Source organism: Dermacentor silvarum, chromosome 9, assembly GCF_013339745.2.
Source record: "Dermacentor silvarum isolate Dsil-2018 chromosome 9, BIME_Dsil_1.4, whole genome shotgun sequence".
NCBI lineage: Eukaryota > Metazoa > Arthropoda > Arachnida > Ixodida > Ixodidae > Dermacentor > Dermacentor silvarum.
The window spans coordinates 157,556,394-157,584,362 of NC_051162.1; the positions used below are offsets into that span (position 1 = coordinate 157,556,394).

At 43.7% G+C, this 27,969-nt stretch overlaps 1 protein-coding gene across 2 annotated transcripts; it reads right to left on the minus strand.

The window, feature by feature from the left end:
* Window positions 1-868: 868 nt before the first annotated feature.
* LOC119464021 (venom metalloproteinase antarease-like TtrivMP_A) lies at window positions 869-27,951 on the minus strand. 2 transcript variants are annotated; one of them, XM_037724840.2, is made up of 14 exons: window positions 27,779-27,949; window positions 26,894-27,066; window positions 22,209-22,298; window positions 20,014-20,137; window positions 19,038-19,091; window positions 18,844-18,959; window positions 18,619-18,690; window positions 18,397-18,530; window positions 18,263-18,312; window positions 15,162-15,270; window positions 10,899-11,051; window positions 9,673-9,823; window positions 4,842-4,955; window positions 869-965 (listed from the first exon to the last, which is right to left on the minus strand). In XM_037724840.2, exons 1-14 carry the CDS (start codon window positions 27,873-27,875, stop codon window positions 897-899), a joined length of 1,506 nt encoding a protein of 501 aa, XP_037580768.1. In that variant the 5' UTR covers window positions 27,876-27,949; the 3' UTR covers window positions 869-896. The 2 variants fall into 2 exon arrangements, with proteins under 2 accessions (XP_037580768.1, XP_049511768.1); XM_049655811.1 differs by lacking the exon at window positions 9,673-9,823 and having other exon boundaries at window positions 27,779-27,951.
* Window positions 27,952-27,969: the final 18 nt, after the last annotated feature.

The following is a 27,969-nucleotide window of genomic DNA, read 5'->3' on the forward strand; positions in this document are numbered from 1 at the left end:
TACAGTCGGCTCGAACTGCTCCCAGAAAGCTGCCCATTTGTGAATGTCGCCTTTACGTGTTAGCATATCAAGATTCGGTAGCCTTTGGCCAATTATGGGCATAGCGTGTGGAACTGTCGGGCTTGGATTCTGAGAAGTAGTCTCCGCTGTACTGTCCGCGCGTTCCAAAGCGTCGACCTTGCAACGAATCTCGACAAGCATGCTGATAGCTTGATCGTTATATTCTTCAGCAGTTACGTATTCTGCTTCCAGCTCATCGTCGGCAATGTGCTCTTCGAGTGCATCGTTAAGTTTCGAGAGTTCGTTGTTGCTAGCAGATAGACGGTCAAAAATACCTGAAAGCTTGGGCTTGTCCACGGTAGCATCTGTAAGCAGCAACCGAGCTTCCTGCAGAATCTACGTATTCTGTGCTCGTCTAGCCGATCGCTTGGTCTTGAGTAGCTCCATCCGACTAGCTCTTGATACAGGTCTGGTCACCACACCGCGATCAAGAACGATACGTTATCCAGTCAGTCCTCGCCGCCCGCAGTGCGAAGCGGTAGAGTAGAAGGTCCTTAAAGACGTGCGATGAAGGTAACGAGTACGCACGGAGGTTTTTAGCACCAAAATGTAGGAAACTAACGAGACGGGAAGAAACCAGACAGAGAGCTTCTCATTGTTCCAACTTCTTCTTCTTCTCTTCGCAGTGCCCGCCTGCGCCCGTTTATTCGTCTTTTTTTACCCATGCATTTGGTCGCGTCGTCATAGAGAGCCTCGGCATAATTTTAAACTCTGGCTAAAGTAAGTTGAAACAACCTGTATAAAATCCGCACTATTGATTAGAAGTTTGTTTTAGAATGTTGAGGAGGTAAATATTGTATAGACGATATTTGAATTGAAAAAGTTTATTTTTTCAATCATTTTGATGGTTGATAGGTTGCATACCTCGGCTTTTTCGGCACGCAGTTCCCGTTTATACAAACCCTCTGAAAGGAAACAAAAAGGTATGTCACACAACAGAAATTATATCTAGCCAATGTAGTAAACACATCATCAGGCTTCGGGCGATGTACTGGAACCTTTACTTCTCTGGCTAAGAAACTCTCTTACTCTTAATAAAATAAGCGTTCGTAATTGAGTCTAGCCTATATTGGGCTGTGTACCGCAAGCCATTTTTCCTTGAGGGAATTTTGCAAGTGCGTCATATATGGCCGAAGAAATGCAAGACTAATAATTTCGTGTTCTCGCAGGTATAACTTTCGTCATTTCTAGATGTTTGCCTGAGGCTACACCACCTCCACCATCCATTTTGAGATGCCCTCAAATAATTTCTCCCTGCAACGCCTCTAGTTTCTAAAGAATCCATGACCGACAACGGAAACGAATTTTAGTATAACAATTAGCGATCGTTAGCGCATATGGCGCTCGCGAGTGCCAGTGGCCACAAATAATTAGAATTAAAGCCAGTCCTGCTGAAGTTACAACGAGTATTAGTTTAGTCTGTACAATGGTGCTCATCGCGAAGGGGACGTTGGGGCTGGTAACGATACCAGTAAGAATAAAGAAGGAATAGCAAGTGACAAGGTCAAGAACGCTCAAGACTCCAAGAAGAACGCCTATATTGTCAGCTGCGAGGAACGTCGGACTACGGTGGTGACGTCACTATCGGTGCAAGCAGGCGTAGAGTTATATGTAGAGGGGTAGGATCAAAAGTCTATATTTACAGCACGATAGCAAGAAGGGGGGGGGGGGGGGGGCGCAGAGTTCGGCTTCACCTTGCGCGCGAAACCAATACCGCCTCAATGAGGAGCGCGTGAACCCACGTATGAAACGTTAGGTGGCAAAAGCCCTGCCGCGAAAGAAAAGGAACCTTTGCGGGAAGTTGATGCAGTTTAAGTGAAAAACATGCCCTCTCTATGTGTACCCACGTGCAACCACGTGATCTGCGTGCAACGCATCTGCGGGGCCACCGGACACTAAACGGGCGCTAAAAACGGGCAAAAACCACCGGGCACTTAACGTCTCGGCAAATTTCGATTCTTGCTCCGTGATATCGACCCAAGAGGTCACCTAGCTGTTGGGCCGGCACTGAGCAAAGGGCTGGCGTCATGTAGCGTTCGCTTGGCACGCTTGGCTGCGTGACGTCATGCTCTGTCCTAACTTTTTTCTCCCTCCATGCCGCGTCACGAAATCTCACGAGTCGCACAAGTCCCGACAAGACGTATGTGAGCAATCAGCGTGCGCACAAACGGATGTAACATGTCCCACACGTCACGAAGTAGTATTAGTAGTTTATTGAAGAAAATTACGCTTATTTCTGCTGCCCAATAGGGAGCACGGCGCAGCGTCAGGGAAAGGGGAAGTGGGAGATAAAGATGAGTAGAAAGGAAGAGAAGGAGAAGCAGCAGGAGTCTCATCTGATCGTGGAGGAAGCCGGTGATGAAGGCAATGGCCTGCTGGGGGCGAGCGCTTAGCGATGGGTGGTGATCCCGTTCAACTCCTCAAACTCCAAGAAACTATGGAGAGCTCGGAGGTGGGGAGGCAACGGGAACAGGAGGTCCGTGGTTGTCGCAGCAGGTAGACTCTGTTGCGTGTGACTTAACGTTAAAGGCTAACCTACACGGTATGTTTGCCGGCGCGCGAAAGCTCCGCCCGTGTGCCTTGGTGTTTTGCCGCGCCACGCGAGGAATTTCGTTTTGAACTACAAGACGCGCGGCAGCACGTGCTCACCTGGATCACTATTTTCGCCTTGGTAGACATCGTTCCATATTAAAGCGATAGCGTTTAAGGCCCCGTGTCGCAGAAAATTCAGCGTCGGCGTCAGCATTGCTGCCCGCGGCCGAGAAAGCCATCCCCAACCACGCAGGCCCTCCAAATATATTTTACCACTAAAGTTGCCCACAATCTGTCTTGCATGCTTTACAAAGTTATTCCTCGGAATTATAAGAGTGACAGCCTACAAACAATTGTCATGAAAGAAAACAATGACAGCGCGTGCCTTTTATGCTAAATCTTCTCAGACTGAAATGATGAAGGTGCAAACAATAAAAGAAGGCTGGCCCATGAAAGAGGCCGCGTTTCTACCAGAAAGCCTACCTTCGTGCATAGCGTTCACCGCCAGCGTTTCCCGTTAAACATTACGGTTACATAATTTTTTGCAGAGGCAGCCAAAGCACCCGATATTTTAAAGACAATAGTCTTTCTTCAGCTACCTAACGCGAAAAACGTTGTCTGTCTGTCACTCGATTCCACCACCCGGCCAAGACCAATCAAGCTACTCGCTCTGGTGGCGCGGGGTCAGCCACGTCAACATTACAGAGCTCAAAGAAAACATCAGGCCTGTTTGAGGCAAAATATACGCACATAACCATGATCCGAAGCGTTAATTTAATTAAGAGTACACATTGGACTGGTTTTTACGTGAAAAATCAATGCGCTAGAAATGGTGTCGATGAGACGCAGCGCTAGCCACTGCAGCAGCGCAAAGCAAACCTCAGGCCTATTTGAGGCAAAAATATATGTACATAATTGAGATTCGAAGCACTCATTTATAGTTAAGAATACACATGGGACTACTTTATGCGTTAGTAAATGAAAAATCAGTGCGTTAGAAATGGTGTCGAAGAGACGCTACGCGTTAAAAACAAGCCGACTGATGCCACGGCTCTGTAGCCGGCTTTAAGCCAACAGTAATAAAAGGTCCCAACAGATGGTGCGAGAGCAGGGCGAACGCGGCAAATTTGAATTTATTTAAGCGAAACCTTCATTGCATCCATTATGGGAGGAGTGATAGGGGAGGGGAATAGCGTGAGTGGTTGGAGGGGGGAGAAGAGAGGGTGTTGCGTATCAGGGGCGGCAGAACACTATCGTCTTTCGACGTCATTTGCGGTGAAGCAAGCATCAGATATACGGACAGTTTTTTCTGAAGAAGATATCTCAGGCACATCGCCGCGCTTCAACAGGCACGATCTGTCCAGCACAATCTGCGCATGCTAGAGCGCGTGGCCGTGATTTTTCGCGCGCCGGCAAGCCTACGCGTTGTTTGGCCTTAAAGCTTGATCACGCGGACGCGCTTTCGGTCTCGCGTGCTTGGTGTGGCGGAACTCTTCGTGCGAGGGTGCGCTAAATAAGCGCTTTTTATTAGTCTCAAACGCTAATAAATGTTATAATTTGTGGATTTCTGTGCAAGAACGAACATTAAATTATGACGCATACGTTATTGGAGGACTGCAGATTAATTTTGCCCGCCTATGTTTTATGGTTTTTCAAGTTGCACCCCAAGAATATTACACGAGCGTTTTAGCATCCCCCTCCCCCACCCTGAATGCCACCGACAAGGCCAGTATTGCACTTGTAACCTAGTATGCAATAGCGCAAAGCCATGCAATGACTGTGTAACCGCAACAGTTGCAATTAAGGTTGATCTGTTACAAGCTAGCCGTCAGCGTCAACAGACATCTATTTCACGTTGACCATCTAACATACGTACTCAGAAGATAATTAAGAAGTCACAGATAGACTGCTATATGATCCACGCCGTAGGTTTCTTTTGTCAGCATTGCGGCCAGCAATAATTAGCTATATGTTCCGAACCTCTACATTTATTAATAAAGGCTGTCGCCCCTTAAACACCCTACATAGTTGCTGCACAGAAAGTATACTTTGTAAGAAGATGCCCTATTTTGAATTGAAAGGTATCTAGATGTCCAGCTATACAAAAAAAGCAGCAAGCATAGTTATGCAATTTTCTTTGTCAACTCAATCTTGCTTATCCCGAGGTAACACATCCATGCACGCGCACCTATTAAACACACTTAGCTTCGTTCGCTGTGCCTCCTAGTGAAAAATGATGTGGAACATACACCGTCATTGGCGCTGCACGGGAAGTTGTCCGGAAAAATCGTGGTCCTGAATCCGACACGATAAACGTGTTCTGGCATAAAACAACGCCCGCGGCATTGGCTCTTGTCTTCCCCCTGCGCAGAATACAGCATCGAGGACCGTTCATTGAATCTTACTAGGTCATAATGTGAACGACAAATTGAGAGCAGTATTTACAAAGCAAACAAAAGAAACCTGTTAATAGCTTTAACTTATGTCGTAATGTCATGACTTATATCATAATCAGATGACCATTTGCCACATGCAAATAATACCCGGGCAAGAAAAAACAATGCAGTTTGTAACAGAACCGTGCATATCACCTGGAACTCATTTAGCACAAAATGCATGACACAGAATCTCCCCACAGCAGCGCATAATTGGTAGTGTAAAAAGAAGCGGCAGGACTGACACTAAGCAAAGCCAATAAGGGAAGTTTGCTTTTCAAATCAACCCGTAGTAGAAAGAGGGAGAGACAGTAAATTTGAGTAAGAAGGTTGCGGCGTATGCAAATGTGTCCTAAATGAACGAATGTATGTAAATGATCAGTATGAAAATCAGCAAATTTTGTGTTCATGTTCTCTTTGCGTTCTTACTGGTAGCATGACTCTGTTATTGGTAATGATTTATTATTGCTGGCAGTACGTAGCGCAAGAGTTAAAACCCGTAATTTGATTCGCACACGAGCAGTATACCAGTCTGCATTGTGCCTCGTGTCCCACGCTGAAACATTTTAGAGCGCAGCCGTTATGCTCCCGTTCCTACGGCGAGCGTCGGCGGCGTAACCGAGCGAACGAGCGCAACGAAAGATAAAAGCGAATGCGGACCGCCGCGGGCGAAAAAAGGCGTGAGGAGGACAGTGAAGAGGAGGGTACAGCTTAGAGCACTGCACGGGCCGATTTTTTCAGCCCGGGCCCGTTTTTACGTTGGGCTGCCCGCCCGAGCCATTTTCCATGAGTATTTTTCCACGCCGGGCGCCTCACTGCAAAGCATGCGCCGCCCCAGCCGATCGTCCCACTCAACCGTATTCTATAACACTATAGCCGAAGAGCAGCCACGACCGGTCATGAGCGCTGCAGCCCATGGATGGAGTAAATGGACAAAGAAAGCTTCTCGTTCATCCATGGTGCAGCGTAACGCGCTGCTGCTAGGCGGCCGGTTGAGAATATGCGTGCAATCATGGATGGACGCAGTGCCATATTTCAGCCACGTGGCGAATTATCTTATCTTACCAGTCATCGTTTTACCAATTCGCCTTTGAAGAATCAGCAAGTCGCGAACGCGCTTACCGCGCTGAAAGCATTAATTACATTGATTTAGGTAAGGAATACAATGGCATCCTTTGGATTTAGGTGGGTTCGGTATTTCTGGACTTTTACATTCTGCTCAAACAGCGCAAAATACGACGGAAGAAGAAAAGGGAAGTACACAGGAGTAGCAGTGTTAGCTTCCAGTTGCGCCGGGGCAACAGGTATTCAGGGTCGAGACGCGCGAGCATAACTCGCTGCGCGTTACATGCACACCACCAGAAAGTCCGAGCCCGGCCCGGGCCCGCGTCAAAATATCCGAGCCCGGCCCGCGCCCGGGTCAAAAAGCCCATGCCGTGCCCGATCCCGGCCCGAGCCCGTGAAAAAAACTGACATACACGGGCCGGGCCGGGCACGGGCTTTCGGGTAAGCCCGAGCCCGTGCAGTGCTCTAGTACAGCAGAATCATCAGGCGGAAACGGAGCAGAGTATGGCAAAAGCGTCAGACGATAAGTGTAGTGCGGTGACGAAGACTAGGAGATGGTACCAGCATAGCGCTCGTCGTCTGGTAGATTTGTTGGCGGCGGCTGCTGTCAATCGTGCCCACGCGTCAACGTGCCTCATGAGGCAGATTGTCCGTGCCAGCCATTATATGGCGAAATGAAAACAGTATATATCGGCGCTAAAATTTCGCATTAGGCAGTATAGTAATCATCGGTGAACTTTTTGGTAGGTTAGACGGCTGTTCAAAGTGATTGTAGTTTTCCCACTGCAATGTGCAATAGTGTTTCAATACTATTTCAGCATACTTATTGTGCGTCAGGCCAACTTGAAGCGATTGATGAAGCTGGTCTGTGTGTGCGTCGTATGACTTATTAGGAATAACGCCGATAACTAGAGTTCGTTTAATTTTAGTAAGAACAAGCTATTTATTAGGAGCAATGAGGCGGACAGCTTCTTTTTTGTTTCGGTAAAAAGAGCCTATATAATAGAACATAGTTCTTCGACATAGCCTAGCTAGCTGGAAGCATTGTTTTCGTTGAAACAGATACCGAAACTCTGGAGCCTGGGCAAAATTATTCACTTATTGCAACTTCCGAGTTGCGCAGCCGAGAGCAAAGGACAAACCACGCTGAGTGACTAGAAAACACCACTTGCCATACTTGCCCTGCTCGAATGCGTTCACAATGATTGCTGCTGTTTATTAATGCAATTTATTTATTTATTTATTTATTTATTTATTTATTTATTTATTTATTTATTTATTTATTTAACATACCCTCAGGGCCAAAGGCATTAGAGAGGGGAGTGGGTTACATGCGAAAGAATATACATATATACATAACAAAGAATGAGCAAACACATAAAATTCTAATTATACAATGTTAGCTAGGGCGTTCTTGAATAGGTGGTAATTTCTGATGGAGATTACATCCGAAGGAAGGTGATTCCACTCTTCGGATGTCCGTGGTAAGAATGACTGAAAAAAAAAATGTCACAGTTTCGCCCTAAGGGCGAAGCGATGAATGCGATAGCAACACAGCAATGTCATACGAAGTAAGGTGAGCGGCTTTGGTAGCAATATGAATTGTAGTAAACATGAGCTGATTAAGTAAGCAGGTGTGCTGCGGCGTAAGTAGACCGACATGAAGAGAGACTCGATGACCACGAGAAGGCGCGTGTGAAACGGTGGTGTTGATGAGAAGCGCTTCCCGTGGGCAGCGCGTGCGAAGGGACACACCTGTAGCGCTGCACTGCCGACCCGGGCAGCATTGCATGTGTAGCGTGCGTTGGAAAATGTGGCCCGACTATTACTAACTGATTGAAGAAGCGTGGTGTGAGCGCGCACAAACAAACATGAATAGATCACACTGAATGACTGCAGACAACGACCGTCAAAACGCTGGCAGCGAGCGGATATATACGCCGCAGGAGCGGGCGAAGGTACGTGCGGTCTATCGCTTCAACGGAAACTGAGCGGCGAATGCGCATAAAGGTCAGAGCCGTGTGGAGATAAGAGACGGTGCGGTCGAATGAACGACGAGCGCGGTTGTTGGCAGCGTAGAAGTGCGCCCCCCCCCCCCCCCCGCTCCTTCCGGCGCTGGCTTCCCGCTTCCTTGCTTGCGCGTGGGAGAGATAAGAGACTGTGTGGACGAGCGACGAGCGCGGTTGTTGGCAGAGGAGTGCCGGCGCTGGCTTTCCGCTTCCTTGCTTGCGCGTGGGAGATTGAGTGCGTTCGCTCTCCGTGATAGCGCGCGTCCCCGCACGCTGCCTCTGGGGCATACGGCGCGCGGCGAAGATTTTATCTATACGGAACCTCACGGCGACGGCGACGCCGACGGCAGAAATCCGGTTGAAGTGTCCATATAATTGCTATCGCAATAAAAAGCGTCAGTTCTGTAAACAGATCTCAAACGTCTAAACAGATCTCAAACAAACGTCAGTCGTGCAATTGCAACTATATGGACACTCCAAGCGTATTTGTGCCATCACCATCGCCGTGATGTTCCGTATAAAGTCCAAGCACGATAACATTATCGCCGCGCGCTGTACGCTGAGGGAGGAAGGTGGGGCGGAAGCGCGCCATCTTCTGTCATGCGCGCCGCACGGCGGGGAGGCGAGTGAATGGCGGGGGGAGGTCTACTGCGACGGCTTCTGCTTACAGCGCGTCCGCCGTATTTTGAAAGCGATCTGCAACGTGGACAAAATGCGCGCCCGAGCTGGCCTCATCTTCAAAGCAATCTGCAATGTGAACCAAGTACGCCGAGTGCCGGTACCTTCATATGCGCTGTGTTTTCGGTGTTTAGTTCGAGTGGAAGGAAGAGACAGGTATCTGTCTCTTCGTTAATTCGCTCGCTGCTGCTGCCGCACTTCCTCACTCCAGCGTTTTTACAGCAAGTTTTCGCGGTCATTTAGCCAGATGTGCTCATATTTACCTGTCCGTGCCTGACAACATGCTTGTTAATTTAGTAAGTAAGCGAATGCTTCAAAGTTTAAACTGCTGATTAAACTGATATCATTACTTCGTATAGCTATCTACGCATTTGCTATCGCAATCAATGCTTCGCCTTTTGGGCAAACTGCAACATTTTTTATGACTTGAAGATTGACGCATGACACCGCCTCCTGGTTTTTTTCCTCGACTGCCATTAGGTGTGGTCCGCATGACCAGCTGCGTGCATATTGCACAGTGGTGCATACACTGACGTGACCAGACCGGAGAGTAATCATTAGGCGAAGCCGATTTAAATGTTTCATTGGTACCTGAAAACGTCGACCATTGTAAGTCGGTCTTATCTCCGGCATCTTTGAGGTACAACGCCGGCAACGACACTGCTGGCATTTCTCATCCCGGCAGTGCTGTGAGATACCTGGTATCTTTGCATCATGAAGCACCTGGTGTCTTTGCACCTGATATCTGCCAGGGATCTGTTTACGTTGCTCAGTGGCAGTTGCCTCGTGCGTTACGCCATGCCAACAACAGGAATTGTTAGGAGGCAGTATTAAAACGGAGGTAATGTCTGGTGGAGGGGGCGGGGGGGTTGAATAATTACTACTCCTCTCACCTCCATAAGATACGTCTCCCGAACCTCGGGAAAGGCGCACTTGCACAGGCCATCTCTCTTTAAATATTCACCGGGCAGCCCTTTTGTGAAGTTTGTCTTTTTTATGCTGCGCTTTGTGCCTTTTTTCAACAAGCAACTACCTTGATGCGACCTGGATAGAAGAGAATGTAATTTACGTTTGGAAATAAGTTACTACGTGCTGGGCGACGATTATTCCACGTATGACTCCTACTACAAAAAGGTAAACACATGCAATGCGAATTTACAGCAGCAAATCACTACGGCGTTAACATGCAATTCTTCGAAAATGTGCTCAACACAAGTTTTGCTCATTGTAGTTTAATATTCACGTTCAGGCAAAACTGACCCATTTTTTTCCTTCTTCTAAATGAACAATATCTAGGGACAACATCATGTGACATTCGTTTTACTTTAATGAAGAGTAGGTGGTAATTCTTGCGGTTACGTAATTTGGAGAGGCAAAATGATAATAGTTCAGCTTAATTTACATTTCTGTTGCATCCACAGAATTAGAATCCTGACCCTGCATTTTTAAAAACACTGCATTTTAACGACGTTAGACGTATAGCTGACAGCACGTCATATTATAGATGCGCTTTATCAGCCTGTCGTAGAGGCAGAAAACATCCATTTTTTTCCGTGAAGGTAATATTACATAGAGTGAGAATTCAGCCACATATATATATATAAAAATTAGACGCATTTCATTAAAAATGGAGCGCAGCACTGAAAATATTATTTTCAGTGCTGCGCTGAAATAAACAGTAATAAACTGTTTAAACAGTTTATTACTGCTGAAATAAACAGTGAAATAAACAGTATTTTACAGATACAGGAACAAAAATAATGGGCGAAACTCTAACAAATAACAGCGCTAACTATGACAAACCGCCGATGTTGAATAGTTATTTCACGGTTTTCGCGCCAAATTTAAATTTCCTTGAAAGGCTAAACATATGCAACCTCAATTTGCTTTTTAATACTCCTTTGTATAAGCCTCAGAATCCCCAGAAAGACGAATTTGAATACACGTTCATTCGGATATATTTCAAAGCCTACTTTGCGTTCAGGTTGTGTTAAGCAGAAACAAAAGTCCGGCAATTTATTTATTTATTTCTTCATACAATTACCAAACGGTTCTTGGCATATTATCATACGTGACATATACTTGTCTCAATTTCAGAAAAAAAAACAGTGGTACCCACCTTACATGTAGCCTGATCATGTTATTGCAGCATGAAGAGAACTGCATGCTCCTGCTGTCCTCTACCTTGTAGCTCATAATATAGCCATCATGCCAGGGGCAATTAACGGATGAATATATGCCATAAGCCTCGCCATCGTGGGGGCATCCTAACCTATTCGTTGTATAAGTGCAAGATTATGTCAGAATGATCCTTTAACATTGCATTGGGTCAATCCTCCAACGAGCTATTGCTTTTACAGAAAAAAAAGTACACAAGCAGGCCAGAGTACAGTCTTAAAACGAAGGCATGCACCCCTGCATTCTTCGGCGCTTCGCCAGCTCAGATGGCCTTGCTGAAGCTATGACCATTCCCTGATGATTAAGACAGCAGTTGTGAGAATACGGCTGCAACTCTGATGATGTACGATGTCATGTATGTAACTATGCAATTGCAGTCAGAATTAAGCAATACAATTTGCTTGGATGAGAACACTCATTTTATCATGTTAGCGTATTTTTGTATTCGACAGGTCTATGATAGTACTTCTTCGCGTTCCTGCAATAACACTGCGCGACAGCGTATCTGCCAGCGTTCTCAGTGGTGCAGGGAGTGGTGCCTGCCAGAACTCCACAAATGTAAAAGGATCTTGCAGCATTCTCGTGACTCTGTCATCCACAGGTAATTAGACACAAGGCATAAATTTAGGTCATTTTCTCCTCAGTCAGTCAGTCAAATAACTTTATTTAAAGGCCCTGCGAGTTTGTGGGACGGGCAAATGGTCCCGCCTAGCTGACGGCCAGGAGCTCTTGAGCCCTGGCGGCTTCCTCGGCCCGCTGGACAGCCCAAAGTTGATCGTCAAAGGCAGAGCTCAGCAACACAGTCTCCCAGTGCACGCGGAGGCGATCGCGAGAGGCTGCACCCCCATTATTGTTTGTTATGCCTCGACATTCCCATAGCATATGTTCCAGATTGGCTCTAGAACCACAGTTTTTGCATTTATCTGTCTTGCGCATGTCTGGGTAAATGAGATGTGAGATCGCCGGGTTCGGATAAGTTCTGGTCTGTATTTGCCGCCATTCGACTCACTGCTTTTTGCTGAGCTTTTGGTGAGGTGGTGGGAAAATGCACCTTTGCAATTTGTAGTGCTGTGTGATGTCATTAAATCTGGTCATATGGTCCTTCCATTCCGATTCCTCTCCATCCTCGCTCTCAGGAGACGCTAAGGTGCCGGCCATATTATCGGCCGTGACTCGGTCCGTAAGCCCTCGAGACACGTCATGCGCCGTCTTATTATTATTGCTGTCTCCTGGCGAGGTGGAGGTGTAAGCGGATGTCCATACTAAATAAACATATTTTCTTGATTTTTGGTACCTGCCATTAGGATTCGTAGTGCTTCAGGAGAGATTCGGCCATTAGCAAAATTTCGTACTGCCGCCTGAGAGTCTCTGACTATTACGTCCGCTTCGGTCTGTGATAGTGCTAGCGCAATAACTATCTCCTCCGCAGTCTCGATGTTTACTGTGCTTGCCGTAACGCATGTTTTGCACTTCTTTTCATGATCAATTACTACGGCTGTAAAGCCGCACCTGTGCTTGTATCTAGCAGCGTCTACAAATACTGCGTCTTTACTATTCCCAAATTTCTTTTGTATGACCATTGCTCTGCTTTCTCTTCTGCCTTTATGGTGCACGGGATGCATGTTCTTTGGTAATGGGGGAACGGTTATCGTATCCCTGACACAATTCGGGATGTCCACTTTGGTTCCGTTTTGAGTATGGTACCCAATACCTAGTTTTTCTAGTATGTGTCTTCCTGTCTTTGTCTTGGAAAGGCGTTCGTACTGCGCTATCCGCTGCGCCTCTATGAGCTCATCTATTGTGTTGTGCAGGCCTAATTCTAATACCCTGTCGGTACTAGTGCTGATTGGTAGTACTACGGCTTGTTTATAAATTTTCCTTATGAGGCATTCTAATTTAATCTTTTCTGCAGCGTACAATCTAAGGTAGGGTACGACGTATACGATCCTGCTGATAACGAACGCCTGTACCAGTCTGATCATGTTTCCTTATTTCATTCCACTGTGTCTATTGGCTATCCTTTTGATCAACCTCATAACTTGAGATACTGCCCCTTCCAACTTCCTAATGGTTTCTCCATTGTTGCCTTTTGCTTCAATGAGGAGTCCCAAAACTCTGATTTTATCAACCTTAGATATGGGTTTATCATCGGCAGTCTTCATTTCTATGTCCGTTTCTAGATTGTCTGCCCCCCTGTAGCTGTTTGGTTTACGGCCGCGGCGAGTTGGCCTGTACAATAATAATTCCGATTTTTCCGCCGAGCAAACCAATCCAGTTCCCTCTAGGTATTGTTCGACTGTTTCAATCGCACTTTGGAGTGTCTGTTCTATCTGCCCATTATTACCCTCCTTTACCCATAAGGTAATGTCATCGGCATATATAGTGTGGTTAAGGCCCTGAATTTCTTCTAGTTTCGCTGGTAATCCGAATAATGCCAAATTAAACAGCAACGGTGATATCACTGACCCCTGTGGTGTACCGGCGCTACCAATCTCAATCTCCTCCGAGACGAGGTCTCCCACGGTGATCTTTGCCCTTCTGCCTGTTAGGAAGTCACGAACATAATTGTATATTCTCCTTCCTAATCCTAGCTCTTCAAGGCTGCTGAGTATTGTCTGATGTGTTGCACTGTCAAATGCTTTCTTTAAATCTAAGCCGAGGATGGCTCTAGTGAATCTGCCTGGGTTGTCTATGATTTGGTGTTTAAGCTGGAGCATAGCATCCTGCGTGGAAAGATTCCTTCTGAAACCCAGCATCGTGGAGGGAAATAGGTCCCTGTCCTCGAGATAGTTAGTCTCGCTAGGACTGCATGCTCCATCAGCTTTCCAACGCAAGATGTCAGAGATATAGGTCTCAGATTCTCCAGCTGTAAGCGCCTGCCTGGTTTAGGTATTAAGATAACGTGTGCCGTCTTCCATTGTTCTGGTATTTTGCCGGTTTTCTAGCATTCATTGATATATTCTGTCAATTGTGTCATAGACTCATCATCTAAGTTCCTGAGTATCTTATTTGTGATTCCGTCTGGTCTGGGTGCTGATTTAGTATTAAGTTCTTGCGAGGCTGTCCTTACTTCTGCTTCACTAATTTCCCTGTCCAGTTCGTTGTAAATAATAATAATGTATATGTCAGCATAAAACAGCCGCTGCGATCAAACTATAGAAATGCTGTTTATTGTGTGAGTTTGGAATTTGAGTATACCACTACAGCCCATTATAACTTAGAACCGGAAGCCTAACTATACATTATACGTTCGTTCATTGGCCAATGTTACTGGATTCTACAATTGAGGGCAGCTGACTTGAAGCAGAAGTTGAATTTTGTATTTGCTGTAGACGTTAACGCGCAGAATGCGTTAACGCGCAGCTCGCAAGCAGCCTGCTGTGAGACCAGAGAGGTTTTAAAAAATTGCATTTTATTTAAACCTCCGTGTGTGAGACTCGCATTCTGGTCGGTTATCTGCGTGTTTGCATTTAGAAATAAATATTGCTATACTAAGGTTGAAAACTTTAAAAAAATCCAATAAATGAAATAAAGAAATAATAAAACAAATAAAAGATAGATGACACAACAACAATAAGCATACGGTATAGTGAAGAGATCAACATTAATGACTGCTCTGACTTCTCAGTGCTCATAATCTAGCGCTGTAGTATCTACCTTGCTATATAATACTGCCCGGTAAATGTAACGGGTGTCTTTTACACAGCTGCAGTGTGAGACAAAGTGATGTTTTTTGCAACATTAGGTTTTTGGCTAACTTAGGCTAGTAGATCTCGAGCTATCGTTGCATAAGCTGCAAAAAGATTTACAATAAAGATAATCTAGCTTGCTGTCCTGAATGGTACACAATTTGCATTTCAAATTTCGCGTTGCGCTGTATTTTGGTAAAATGTGTACAGATTGATATATATATATATATATATATATATAGTAGTAACTGGATTTTTAAATGGGCCAAGCGTATTTAGGCAAATCAGAAAGGTCGGTCCACCGACCGAAACTGTTGGGAAAATAATAAACCTAAGATAACCGCGAAGTTGTGCTTCTGATTTTCCCATATATATATATATATATATATATATATATATATATAGTTCAAAAACATAGAAGCTCGTAGGAAAAACATCATATATATATATATATATATATATATATATATATATATATATATATATCTGTACACGGGAACTAGAGTGGTGCTTACAGATGTCCAAGTTCGTGGGCGAATATTCGCACTCCGAAGAAAGTTCCAACTTTGTCTTCCCCGATGCCAACCTTTCGATTGGTGCATGTGCCTCCAACATATGCGATGCCTTGAAAAGAAACAGATATTCTATAGTTCTACATATTAGCTAGCATTCATTCTGGAAAATATTTATTGTCAAATCTTTACGCACTATGACAACCGGTAGGGTTCACTAATGAATCTGATAGAGATAATATTGTAATCAGGGCAGCTGTTGATTCGAGGCTCGCATGTAATTTAAGACACCGGAACTGTGCTTTCTAACAAAACTTTGCCAATAGAACACACAATATATACCGTGTGCACTCCTTGTTATCGAGACACCTACGAATACAAAGTGGGTAGTTAGGTCGATCGAGGCAGTATGAATCGTTAACTCCTTAGAAGCTGTTCGCACGAGGGCGAAGGCAATGCCATCACTCTTGAACGTTAGGCGCAGTAGGTTTGTGTGAAGGGGTGAAAAAGTGTTTCTTCCATCACGTAACCAGAACACACCTAAAGAGCAGGTATTCAGCGAAGAAGGGCAGGCGCTCGGTTAACCAAGTAACCACATCCGAAACATCCACTACAGAAAGAATCAATGGCAAGCTACTGGCTTACACTGATATGTTCGGCGTTATCCTGAATGTCTTCTTGTGTCGTATCATAATCCCGCGACTAAAACGACAATCACTAAGTGAAACCATGAATCTGTCCCGCTGAAGCAGCTGCCAAACGCCGAGCCAACTTCACGTCCTTTCCCATCTTAATCGTTATCCCTGGGAAAGACTAGGATGCAGTGAATCTTACGTCGGTATTGATACTGTTATTGATACTCTAGGTCGAACTGGGTACATTCACCGGTTAACGTCAACATGGGTTTAGAGCTTACCATTGAGGGCAATCAGCCTCATTTTCAACAATAAATCAGCACATTCAGCCGCACGAAGATTCATCACGAGTTTGCATATTGTTCACTTTCACCTTCCATTTCTTTCTAACCTCTATAAACCCACGCCAACCAAGCTATGACTAAAAGACATGCGGAAGGCTCCTAGTGCAGGAAAATAAAAACAGCAAATAACAGCAACAACGAATTCAAGCAGCTCTGCAATGTCACCGATAACCAGTGACAGCTTATCGTCGGGCATACGTAACTATAAGGGTGCTGCGCAGCGACCCAAATAAAACAGTTGCAGGATTGTAATCATGTGAAGCAGTGAACCGATGTCTGCCCAATTATTCTCACGTTACCGCCCCAGCGAATAAACGAGCACTGGTAAAATTACCAGTTTTACAATGGACGAACTTGTGTAAAAGGGACAATCAGCACACTGTAATCGCAACGAGAGTTGCGAGCATTGCCGTTGGTCATCGAATTTATTCTCACCGGTCAAATACGTGCACTATTTACACAAGTCTCACTCTACATTCAAGACTGTGCAATGAGACAGGCATTGCGATTGTAGTGAGTACGTTCATGAACGTATAAAACACAATAAGCAACGCACGCGCAATGAGATGAGAGATGATTTCTATAGGCTGTAGAATTCGTGAAAACCAATTCCAAGTTCCAGGGCGCGGCATGCGCCGAGTGACGACAAGATACTACCGTTAATTTGACAAAAAGGAACAACGACAAAATGATGAACAGTGACATGTGCTGAAAGGTCTTGCACAAGACAAGTAATTGATGAACATAGAGTTAATATTACTAATTACAATTTGCACTTCTAAATACAAACGATCTAGAATAGGTAAAGCTTTGTACCAGCCTCCATGGGATTGGGAAAAAAAGCTTTCTGTATTTAAATCTGAGGAAATGTGGAACAGTTCGGACTCGCAAAAAACGTTTACGAAAATAGAAGTACTATAGCGAGTTCTTAGGTTTGGCATATGTGTATCTTAAGCTAACCTGAAAATGAAGATGTGCCTTATAAAAGAAAACCAAGGGCTAACAAATGTTCACTGAGTGCTTCCGTACTGATGCACCTTTTCTGCGCTTTTGATTAACGTGATTATTATTACTAGGAGAGTTCGCGTACATTCCGGTGTCTAGTTACCGGTCTGTCTAACTGTTTTTCAGCTAACATTGGTCACTGAGTAGCCGATGGTGTAGGAGGCAGAGCATTGGGCTGCCATAGGAAGAAAGCCGGGTTCGATACCAACCGTCCCACCAACATGGGTCAATGGGCATTGTGGCAGGGATATGTGCCTCTCTTCATCGAACATTTTCGTACTAACTTGGGCTGCAGTGTGTGTGACACATACTATGTGCTACTCTTCAATAAGCGTTTTTGACGAAGACTTGGGTCACTGGGTAGGTTCCACTTGGTGTGTACAGCTGTTCAATCACAAAAGAAATTAATTAAAAATATATCGTGTGCAAGGCAGAATTGAACCCACGTCATATATATTCAGTCGACCTTGTGTCACTATATATTTACACAGGCGCCACGTGCGCAATTCACGGCGGCCGCCGCTGGATGGAGGCAGCAATGCCCGGAAAGAAACGCGAGAAAGGAGACCTGCTGCGTACACGCCTCGTACATAACGTATATCTGCGGCGGCATCAAAGTGTGTCGCAACATGGCTTCTATGCTATTCGCAATAACGGTAGCATTCATTCTGAGTTGGGTTTTACCGGAATCGTTTTGACATTCCACTTGTAGTGAAACCCTGAATTACGACGGCTTTTAGTTTCTGCTTTGGACGCATCTTACTTAGCAGACCGCACGATACTGTGGATGGCCTAAGCTCACAAACTATGCTGCGAAGAGAGCACCAAGGTTACAGGTGGGCCCACCAGGGAAATGCAAACATCGCTGATATTCGGCACATAGTAAACAAGGGGCCGGCAGCCAGACTTTACGACCCAGCAAAGAGAAACCTTTTCATGATGGTTGAGCCAGTTTAGACAAAACTTTCATGAAGGTTGCGAGCTGCCAGCATCTGCATGTAGCTCAATCTGTTTTTCAATACATTAAAAGACTTGTAAATGTTATGCTAATTCGTAGTTTCCACCTGTCTTCCTAATTTATGGAATTGTTCAAAATGCATAAACATACGGTGATACTCACCCTGGAGTTGCATATCCCATCCGTATCCGTTGTACTTTGCCATGTCAAGCCTGCACAAAACACAGAAGGGCCATAGCGAAAAGCAGACATTGGTCAAACACGTGTATTCCCACGTGGAGCACCATCATGCTTACCCGGTAAACAAATATACAGCATCGTACGCGCTATATTTCGAGGGGTGTTGCTCCACGTAATCTCTGAAGGATTCCAGGCTCCGATACGAGGCAACGTAGTGGTCCACACGATACAAGAAGGTTTCCATGTATTCCTGACGACAACAACAACAAAATTAAATTGAAACATAATGCGCTCGAAGACAGGCATTATTGAAGCAGAAATAGAACGAGCGTACTTACAGTAAGTATTTCGAGTGCGTGGAACTTGATTTTTACGCTGGGATTTTTCACTGTCGTGTACCTTAAATTAGCCTCCAAAAATATATATAGTTAGTTAAGCCAAAACGTGAATACGGAACATTATAGAATACGAAAGCAAGGGCGATTGCTCGCGCTGCTTCTATTGCTTAATAAAATATCGAATTTCACTTCTGAGAACATGCTTCGGCCAGATTATGGTCTTACCGAATTCATGGTAATGGTGAGGTACCTGAGCAGTGTAGTAACGCTTCTGAATTGGCTTCGAAATGTGCTGTCCACGGCCACAAGTAACTCGACAAGTACGACATCATTCGTATCATCTACGTGTGAAGATGAAAAGAAACACGTCAAAATAAGAGCATCAACGAAGCGTTACTTAGCACGTGAAAGCAACTTACCGCGTGTGTCGTCTCGTTCGGAAACATTCAGCGACCTCTCCCATCGAACGCCATCTAAACAGAAATTTATAAATTTTGGAGAACGCAATCTGATTTCTTACTCTACTTCATTTTAGAGTAGAAGCGTTAATAGGCATCTCGTCGCACTCATGAAAATACGCAGAGTGTCTTATCTAACGTTATTGAAGCTCTCATAACAGTAGGTACTGTGCATGACTATATAACATATGGTGTTTGGTCTAGTCTATTTCCACCACCAGAATAATATTCCGTACCAATAAAACTGGCTGACCATTGACCAAAATGACTAAGAATTATTATACAACTTTCTTTTATTTTCCGAACAAAAAGTATGACTTCCGCCAAGAAGTTGTTCTGCATCCTAACAAACCTAGTGAGTCATTTTTATTGTGCTATTTGCTGTACAATCGCTTTTTATTTCGCGCACAGTGCGTGAAATAAATATTCCCACGTGCTTGTTGACCCGCGTGCCGGAATACCTGTTCTTCCAAAAGTTATTTCCAGAAACTAACTTCGCTGATTGCCTGACTGAGCAGCCACATGAAAGTACCAATCTGTCAGTCTTGAATTTGGCTTCCGCTGATCAGAAGCCGGGGCATGTCACGTCACAATCTCAGCCTAAGCAATGACGAGTCGGTTGCCGAGCGAGGAAATAATGAGAGTTAGTAATCAACACTGAGACTTAATTAATAAATGCCCTTTCTCTTTACATTGGCATTTGTACATCATTCCTCCCTTAAAAGGAACGCTTTTACCATACAATCACTCTGAATGACGCAATGTTTGCATTGCTGTCTCTTATAGCCAATCGCCGAAGCTGGTCATGTGATCGCTGTGGTTCGGGCAACTCATGATTATGCGCAGAGAATGTATTCCCAGAAAAAAAAGTGGGTGCGTTACAGTGGGGCACAGGTTAAAATATTGTTTTGATATTGTGGACAAGCCACCATCTTACCGTTTACACCGTTATTTATTTTATCTTCGGTAACTTCATACAGAACATGGGCCACACTTCCTTCTGCAACTTTTATTTCTCCCATCAGTGGTTTTATTCGCAGCTTCGGCCCCAGCACACCTTCCTGTATATCATTAAAATATTCGAATTTGTGATACACGTTGAAGCGACGGCATAAATAATTGTCGCAACAGCATTACTCAGGCAGTGTTCATAGCAACCTTAGTTGAAGCACTACGCGAAGCATGCTAAGCAAGAGATATGGTGTGCCCCTGAACTTCTATCGTCTGCGGAACATTATTAATGCAGTGTCAGTTATTAGGCCATTCATTAATACAAGGTCAATGTTGCGTAACGAGCAGCAAACAATGAATGTCGTGACATGTGATAAATAATGCTGTAATTGGTAATTTTTTTCTAAAGGTGCATCAAAGCGCTGTAGGATATTACATATGCTGTTGTAGAAAATTTTAAGCAAGATATTACCAACTTTTTGTTATCTCTCACATAAATAACGTAAAGGAACACTTCCCGAACGCAAATGCACAGCGCTTTTTACACACAGGAGTGTTTCTAGACAGATGGAATTGCCGTTTGCTCAATCTCCCTGTTCTTGCGTTTTCTTTTGCACTCATGTGCGTACGGACATACAGCCGTTCCACACGCTGTATATGCATGACGCACTTTTTTCATTGCACACGCAAACCTACATCTTTCTAAAGCGCGACTTAAACTCAGATGTGAATTTCTGTTCACGCGAAGCCCTTTACAATTTGGGAATTTTCACCAATAATTGTACTTGCATATATATAACTGATTAAGGTGTGCACAATAACACACACAAATATATTTAAAATAGAAAAACTGTTATCATGTTTTATTTCTAGGAACAAAGTAAGCTCTCTATGAATTCAGCTCGTTACATCATAGTGCGGCGAAACCATCGGGCGAGAAGCATTTGTTTGCGAAATGCGGTTGTTGTTCTTTGCTGACCTGAATGCCTAAACTCTTCTCACATTTTCTTTAGCCTATGAGAAGACAATGCGCTATCGCACAAAGTATGAGCTAGAACATGCGAGCGTGTGGCCCGACTCTCTCCTAGGGTACATAGTGGTACAGATTTCCACCGTTTCATAAGGAGAAAGGGATTCCGCTTTTATTTGGAAAATCGCCCCTTGATGCCTGCTGTCACTCTCTCTCCCATTCTTAAATACGAAATCTAATGCTCAAAAAATTATCTCGACATACCGGTGGCCACATTTTGTACTAGATAAGTATCGTTCATGCGTCTGTAATTGAAAACTACCGTCACCTCAGCATTTAAGCTTACATTATTGCCTCTTGATGCGGTCTTCACATATGTTTCTGCATTACCGCTCAGTGCCTGCGTCTGCCCTTTCTCTCTTTCTGCGTAGAATCGTAATATCCGTGAAAAAAACCTTGCAAACTCACTGACTCTAATCTGCGATATTTCGCGGGTTGAAGCCCATAGAACAATGAATGATGCATAGGTGGCACAAAACACAGTAACTATCTCTGCTTAACGTTTTGGTGCGAGCAACACCTTACACACTAAAGTGGGGGAGAGGGCTAAATCAGGCAAGAAGGGCTGACCTTCGAAACAAGAACACCAGGACCCTCACCCCTAATGTCGGAATCACGGCTCCAATTGGCGCCACTATTGAACTCGTACTGAGCGCGATAATACCTATGGGCTGATTAAAAATATAACATTGTGCATTTTCTTGGTTCTGTGCTCTTTATGAGAGAACTGTACGGCGCTAGGATAGAAAACAGGAATGCCCGATTTATTCTTTAGAATCCTGGTGGCAATTTTGCTTATACTACTTGCGCTTTTAAGGGGTCTCCGTACCCGTCCCTGTATTAATGAACCTGGGTACAAAAACCCATCCAACCTCACCAGTAGCTTTGCCACCTGCCTGAATATTTTAAGTATTACGAAATCAGTCTCTGAAATACATGAAGTGATCGCTTATTTCTCGTTCTTGTGTCAGGTCTCTGAGCAATAAGTTAGCTGTATTCATCTATCGAAGTTCGGGTCGTTGGTCCTGTTATCTAGCGAAAAGATGTCACCAAATCAAAATATTTGAAGTTAGAAAATAAAAAACAGGCTATCGAATCGGTGTTCTAAATGCGCCACAATAACAACCGAACAAGGTGAAGGAATACCACACCACTTGGAGGCCATTGTCTTCCGATAGCATAACAGAAGAGAAAGTACGAGCGTCATGATAAAGGCCTTCTTCTAGTACTTCACCATCACGCTGTAAGGAAAAACGATAAAATAAACATAATTTGCAATCAAACAGCTCAACAATGCGATGGTTCATTGCTACAAAAACATCATTAAATGTTTGCAATCAGTAGCGCATTGGGCCATTTATTCAAAGACTAAAAGTCCGTATCTTGCATAGACTACGGATGTGACCCACCAACGAAGTGTCGGCATTGCTATTTCTGTATACAAGGAAGCACTGGGGCGAGAACAAAAACCAGCCGCCGCTTTAGATGTATAGCTTAAGAGGCATTGAAATACCCCACACATTAATAAACCAAGGAGCCAAAAGCTCTAATATTTTTCGGAGCTTTCAGTAGTTCTTTGCACGTGCCTGCAATTATAGTTAGTGAAAGGAACAGCCAAAAATCCTATATAGCACAATAACAAAAAAATACATCCATATACAGAAGATGGAAGAGGAAACAAGACATCTTTTTCAAAGAAATTTCTGAACGTGTAAAAAAATGAGTGATGCATACAGCAATAATATAGTACTATAAGGCAGAGTTTCGGCTTTGTCAGTCAGATAATCATGATATGCATTGCTAAAGCACATATTTTCACAATAATTGTTTACGTTCCCCATGTAGGCTCGTTTGTTTTATTTTGCCCATCTTAATGTTGCTTCAGGTATTTGGATCTTGGAATACAAGACTGAGTCCTACAAGAATACAGACAGAATAATCACATGTTTCGCATGAAACTTAGCAACGCTTGCAGAATCATATAGTTTGACAAAAATATAAAATAAACAAGGCATAGTATAATTTAACATTCGTAAACATTTCATTGCTATCATTACATTTGGCGCACAGTCCTGATGAAATTTGAATAGATAGAATGATATTAAAAAATAAATAGTGGCATTCGTGAGAATTTTTGCAGGTTTCTTTTAAAAACACACGCAATCCTTCTTCATTTTCGAGGCCACTTTCGATTAAGGCATGCGTCCTATGGAAAAAGTATGAGGAAGGAACACGGTAGAAACAAGTCACATCAGAATTTTCACAACACACATCATTATTTATACCTTGATTATGCGCAGTTCTATTGGAGCCGAGTGTTTTTCTGCTTTTATCGATAAAACACTAAAGTGTTTGCTGAATACATTTCTGCACAGGCGCTAGTGAAGCGCTAGTTATTACGGATAAATAATTAATCATTTCTGTATAAACAATGTGTTGTTAGTCAGCCCTCCTATTGGTATTTTTCGTGTGCCTTTCTTCTGCGGTTGTTTAACCGCCCTGAAATGGTTAAATGGATAGAGGCGCAATCAGAAGAAGCACAGGAGTTTTATTATGTTAAGAAATATGTTACTAAATATTGCTCACACGGGCCAATGAATGTAATTGGAAACATTAAGAAGAAGGGGGGCCCAGGATCTTGAAGATTTGTTTTTGAGATACATATGAGGTTAACAATTAAAAATAAGAGAACTTAAAGTGCATGGAAAGATAACTAGGTACTAGTGAGAGCGCAAACCACAACTTTTGCGTTACACGTGCGATGCTATTTCAGTTGAGCTGAGGTGGCGGCCATCTTGAAAGCTACATTGCTGAATTTTGTGCGTACTGCTTTTCGCCGTGAAAGTGTTAGCCAGCGCTATTCAAGATAATGGCTGAAATTTTGGGCTTGGCTCCCACCAGCGACGAACGATATTTTCGTTCACTTTCGCTCCGCTTTCCTTTATATTTTTACATTTCATTAATGACTGTACGCAGTTTACCATACACTTTCCTTGGCTCTATTATCTGCTGAGTTTATATTGGAAGCAATTGTCGAGCATAAATTTACTTCGTCATTTTATAAAATTTCTTGGTTTAGAGGCGGGCTTAAGATTTTTTGTGATATGCAAGGAAATGTTTTGATGACATGAAAAAGTAGCAAATATAAGGTCTCAGGATTCGTAGGGAACTATGACTAATCACTTCGGCACCATTATTAGGGCCACGCACAAGAAAACATAGTTACTTCGGTTAGTGTATCATGGAAACGAAAGCCGATCAAATCCTTCATACACACTATTCGCATAGCGTACTCGTCGCACTCATTTTAGCATCAACTAGCTTACATTTGCTGCTCAAGCAGTTGTCAAGCTAGAAACTTTCTGAACGCCTTCGCGTAAAGGGGTTGGCCACCTCGAATGCAAACTCCTTACTCAATTTGATAAAAGTATTGGTGGAACTTGTGTTGCAGTTAGGCCTAGCGAATCTTAATTGTCTACTGTATTCATAAAACTAAACTCATAAAATCATAAAATAGAAAATTGCACGTTCCCTTAAATTGAAGGCAAGAGCATACTTTTAACCCAGGCATAGCTAAGACTCGAGTGGACTCGGTTGACACCGTTATTGGTCCTTAGGGCTGAAGGTAGCATGGCTATTGATAAAGTTATAAAAGAAAATATACAGTTATATATGTGCTAACGGTCACGCTACAAATGCTCTGACAATTCGCACTGTAGTGACGTGTAGCTGAATCCTATAAGTTTTATTATGGCGTATGTCAACATCACTCGGCTGAAAAAAGAAAGCAAAGAAAAGCGGGCAAACATGTCAAATAATACAACAAACATCCAGGTAAACTTTATGATGTGAATTAGGCATGCTTAAAAAAAGTTTATTTATGTTTTTTATTTCGATGTTTCGCTCCCAACTTATCGCCAGTCACTTTTGCCCAAGTGTAGGTTTTCTACGTTTTGAGAAGCATAAGTGAGGAGTCTGCTAACTGATTTAAACCTAGCATTCTCTACAAAGCAGCCACGTCATGCTCAGTCAGCTGCCGGGTCTGTTTCGTTGCTTCGTTGTGTCTTGCTAGGTATCGCCCGCTTTATGCACGCCTCGAGCAACCACGAATGTAAATTCTCGACTCGTTTGCGTAATGTCTACCTAAGAAAATTATTTAACCCCAGAATTTAATTTAAATATTATAGGGCACGCAGTGGTGGCGGGCTCCGCATTAATCATGACCGCCTGAGGTTCTTTTAACGTGCGTTGTCGCATTTCACCGCCATCAAAATGCGGCCGCCGCGGCAGGAATATGATCCCGCGATCTCATTCTTAGCAGTGCAGCACCAGAGCCACTAAGTCACCGTGGCGGGTGAAATTCGTACCTATTTACTGTTTTGACTCAAGAGCAATTCATGTCTTCTCGATCATAAAGTATTGTTTTGCACCTAACAGCAAGAAATAATAAAGTCCTAAGCAATTTGGCAATACGTTCAATTCACTGTTACAGTTACTACACCCGAAGCAAATATCACCCTAATAGTATGACAGTCAGCGCGGGTTTACGAAAGGAGTTACACGTTGGACCAATCACACTCCTTGCACAACTTCCACAGGACACCGCCTGTACACAAAAAGTGGAGCATTAGGTACAGGAAATGCAACACGCACCATCAATATATCACTTCACAAAACTTTAAAACCACGCCTTAGAGTTCTAACATATCATGGAAGTATTCTGTAAAAGATGTTGCAGACAAAAGGCCACTTCGCTATATCACGCGCGGAGTAATGCATATCTGTTACCATAATATTTGCACAGCTTCGGGAACACTGCCTGCTAAGTACCGAAGGGAGCATAGTTTGCTCAAACTTTGTTAGTTTGTACAAGGCGCGAAGCGATATGAAGAAACGACAGAAGATGACAGCGTGCCACTCGCAAACAAGTTTATTCAGAGCGGATAGTTCACAGCTTGTTTCAAGGCACAAGTTCTCGCCATTGCATTTCGGTACCGATAAAGAGCGATAAATTTATAAAACTGACCAGACAACTGCTTATTCCGACACAATATCGACGCAGTGACGTTCACTTCCCTACATGACCACACAGGCATCGGTAAATCAAATGTCTTGTTATGTTTTTTTTATACTCTAAACTTCCAGTAGTCCCCGTGCCAACGCATCGTTGCATTTCACGAGTAAGCGTATGTTCGACTGACTTGGGCTTCCTCATGCAATAATGACAGTGTGCATAGGCAGTCTTATTCTTGGTCGAATGTTGCTGCTATGTATTTCTGCGAATGTGAATGTTACCGGCTAGTTCAAAGGAGCTAATGTGACAGTTACCGTATACGGGGAAATCCCCGTCCCAACGCAGGCCAAGCATTCGCAGTGTAAGCCCGTTCTCTGCGCGTTTGATAGCTGCCATCTGGGGCACAGTGACAAACGACCCTTTGTCCATGATAACAATGAGCGTGCCGGCGCGAAATATTCTACGAGCCTGTCCATTTCCGCCTTTCTCAGTAGGCTATGCATAGAAAGGAAGCGTTAAGCCTTGGCCAAGAACGAAATGGCCTTTAATGAAATGGAGATAGCAACCAGTATGGGAGGCCCTGGTAAACACTTGATCACCGAGGATGGAAGGTAACTAAAGGGGACGCAAAACAAAAGGATGCGCCCCTCGTGCTTTCACTACGCCTGCACGCGCCGCCGTTTGTGGATACCTTAATCATTACGCTCTAGGACGTGTTCCTGATCTGGTTTTAATTCCGTAACTGCTCAATAGAGCCTATGAAAACTTGAAAAATGACTAGTCGAAGGAAACCGGTAGAAAATAAATCCTTGCCCAACTTACATAAGTATGCTTCATGATGTTATCCTCGTAAGTCCTGAGGAGAAAGTTCTTGCTTAAAACAGAGCTCTTCTCGAGGTTCAATGTAAGATCTTGGTTAATTTGGAGCACCTTAGCGCCATTGATGCTCCGGCTATCCAAAAGCTTTGGAAACACGATGTTTTGTTGCCCAGTAACTGAAAAAAGAATAGAGAAAGGTAACGTGGCACCCTAGCTTTTTTAAAAACATGTGCTTCAAACATGAAATCTGGAAAAATCTATAGGTATATAGATGCGACTCACTGCATAAGAAAATATGTGACTTGGATAATTTGTATGATACGAATATCGTATGAGGATTAGAAATATTATAAACTCAGTGCTTCTGTCAACTGCGATGAAATAAGGGTATCAGGTATTTTAACTGTTCTTCCCCTGAATCGAACCATGCGAAAATAACGACAGTGAGAAAAGTGCTGCTACATAAAACATCCCCAAATTCATGCAAAATATTTACGTATTTATGCCCAATATTTAGGTAATAATTACATATTGATGGAAGATTTTGATTTTGGTATCAAGTGCAAATATGTGTAAGTATATAGGTTAAATACATTAGTATACAAGAGCTGGCGCAAGCTCTAAATTACACATTTTCAACTACGGTTGTGATCTCACATGAAAATATGCAAAAACAGCAAAACCATTTCAGTCATTACTGACTTTGGGATAATGGGATCCATACTGCAAAAAACTAGTCCGATTGTTATGAGTGGTCCATTCCTCGGTACTCGAAACCACGCAAATTAGTCGCTACTGTAGCAAACGCTTCAAACCCTCAATATTTATTTTCAGTAGGTAAGATGGCAAAGTGGTAGGTTTCACGCAAAGCTTGTAATATCTACTCACGTGTGGCACATTCAGTTTCATAGGAATGCAAGGAAATGCAAAGTAATATTTGTAATACAGTCGTCGTGCTGCGTAGTATAGATATAAATATGAGCATTATGTGAGGCCTACCAGAGCGTTGCAGTTGTGAAGTGAGCTTGAAGCCAGCTGGTCATTGAGCGGTAGAGGCAATTTCATTATGTCTTAAGATC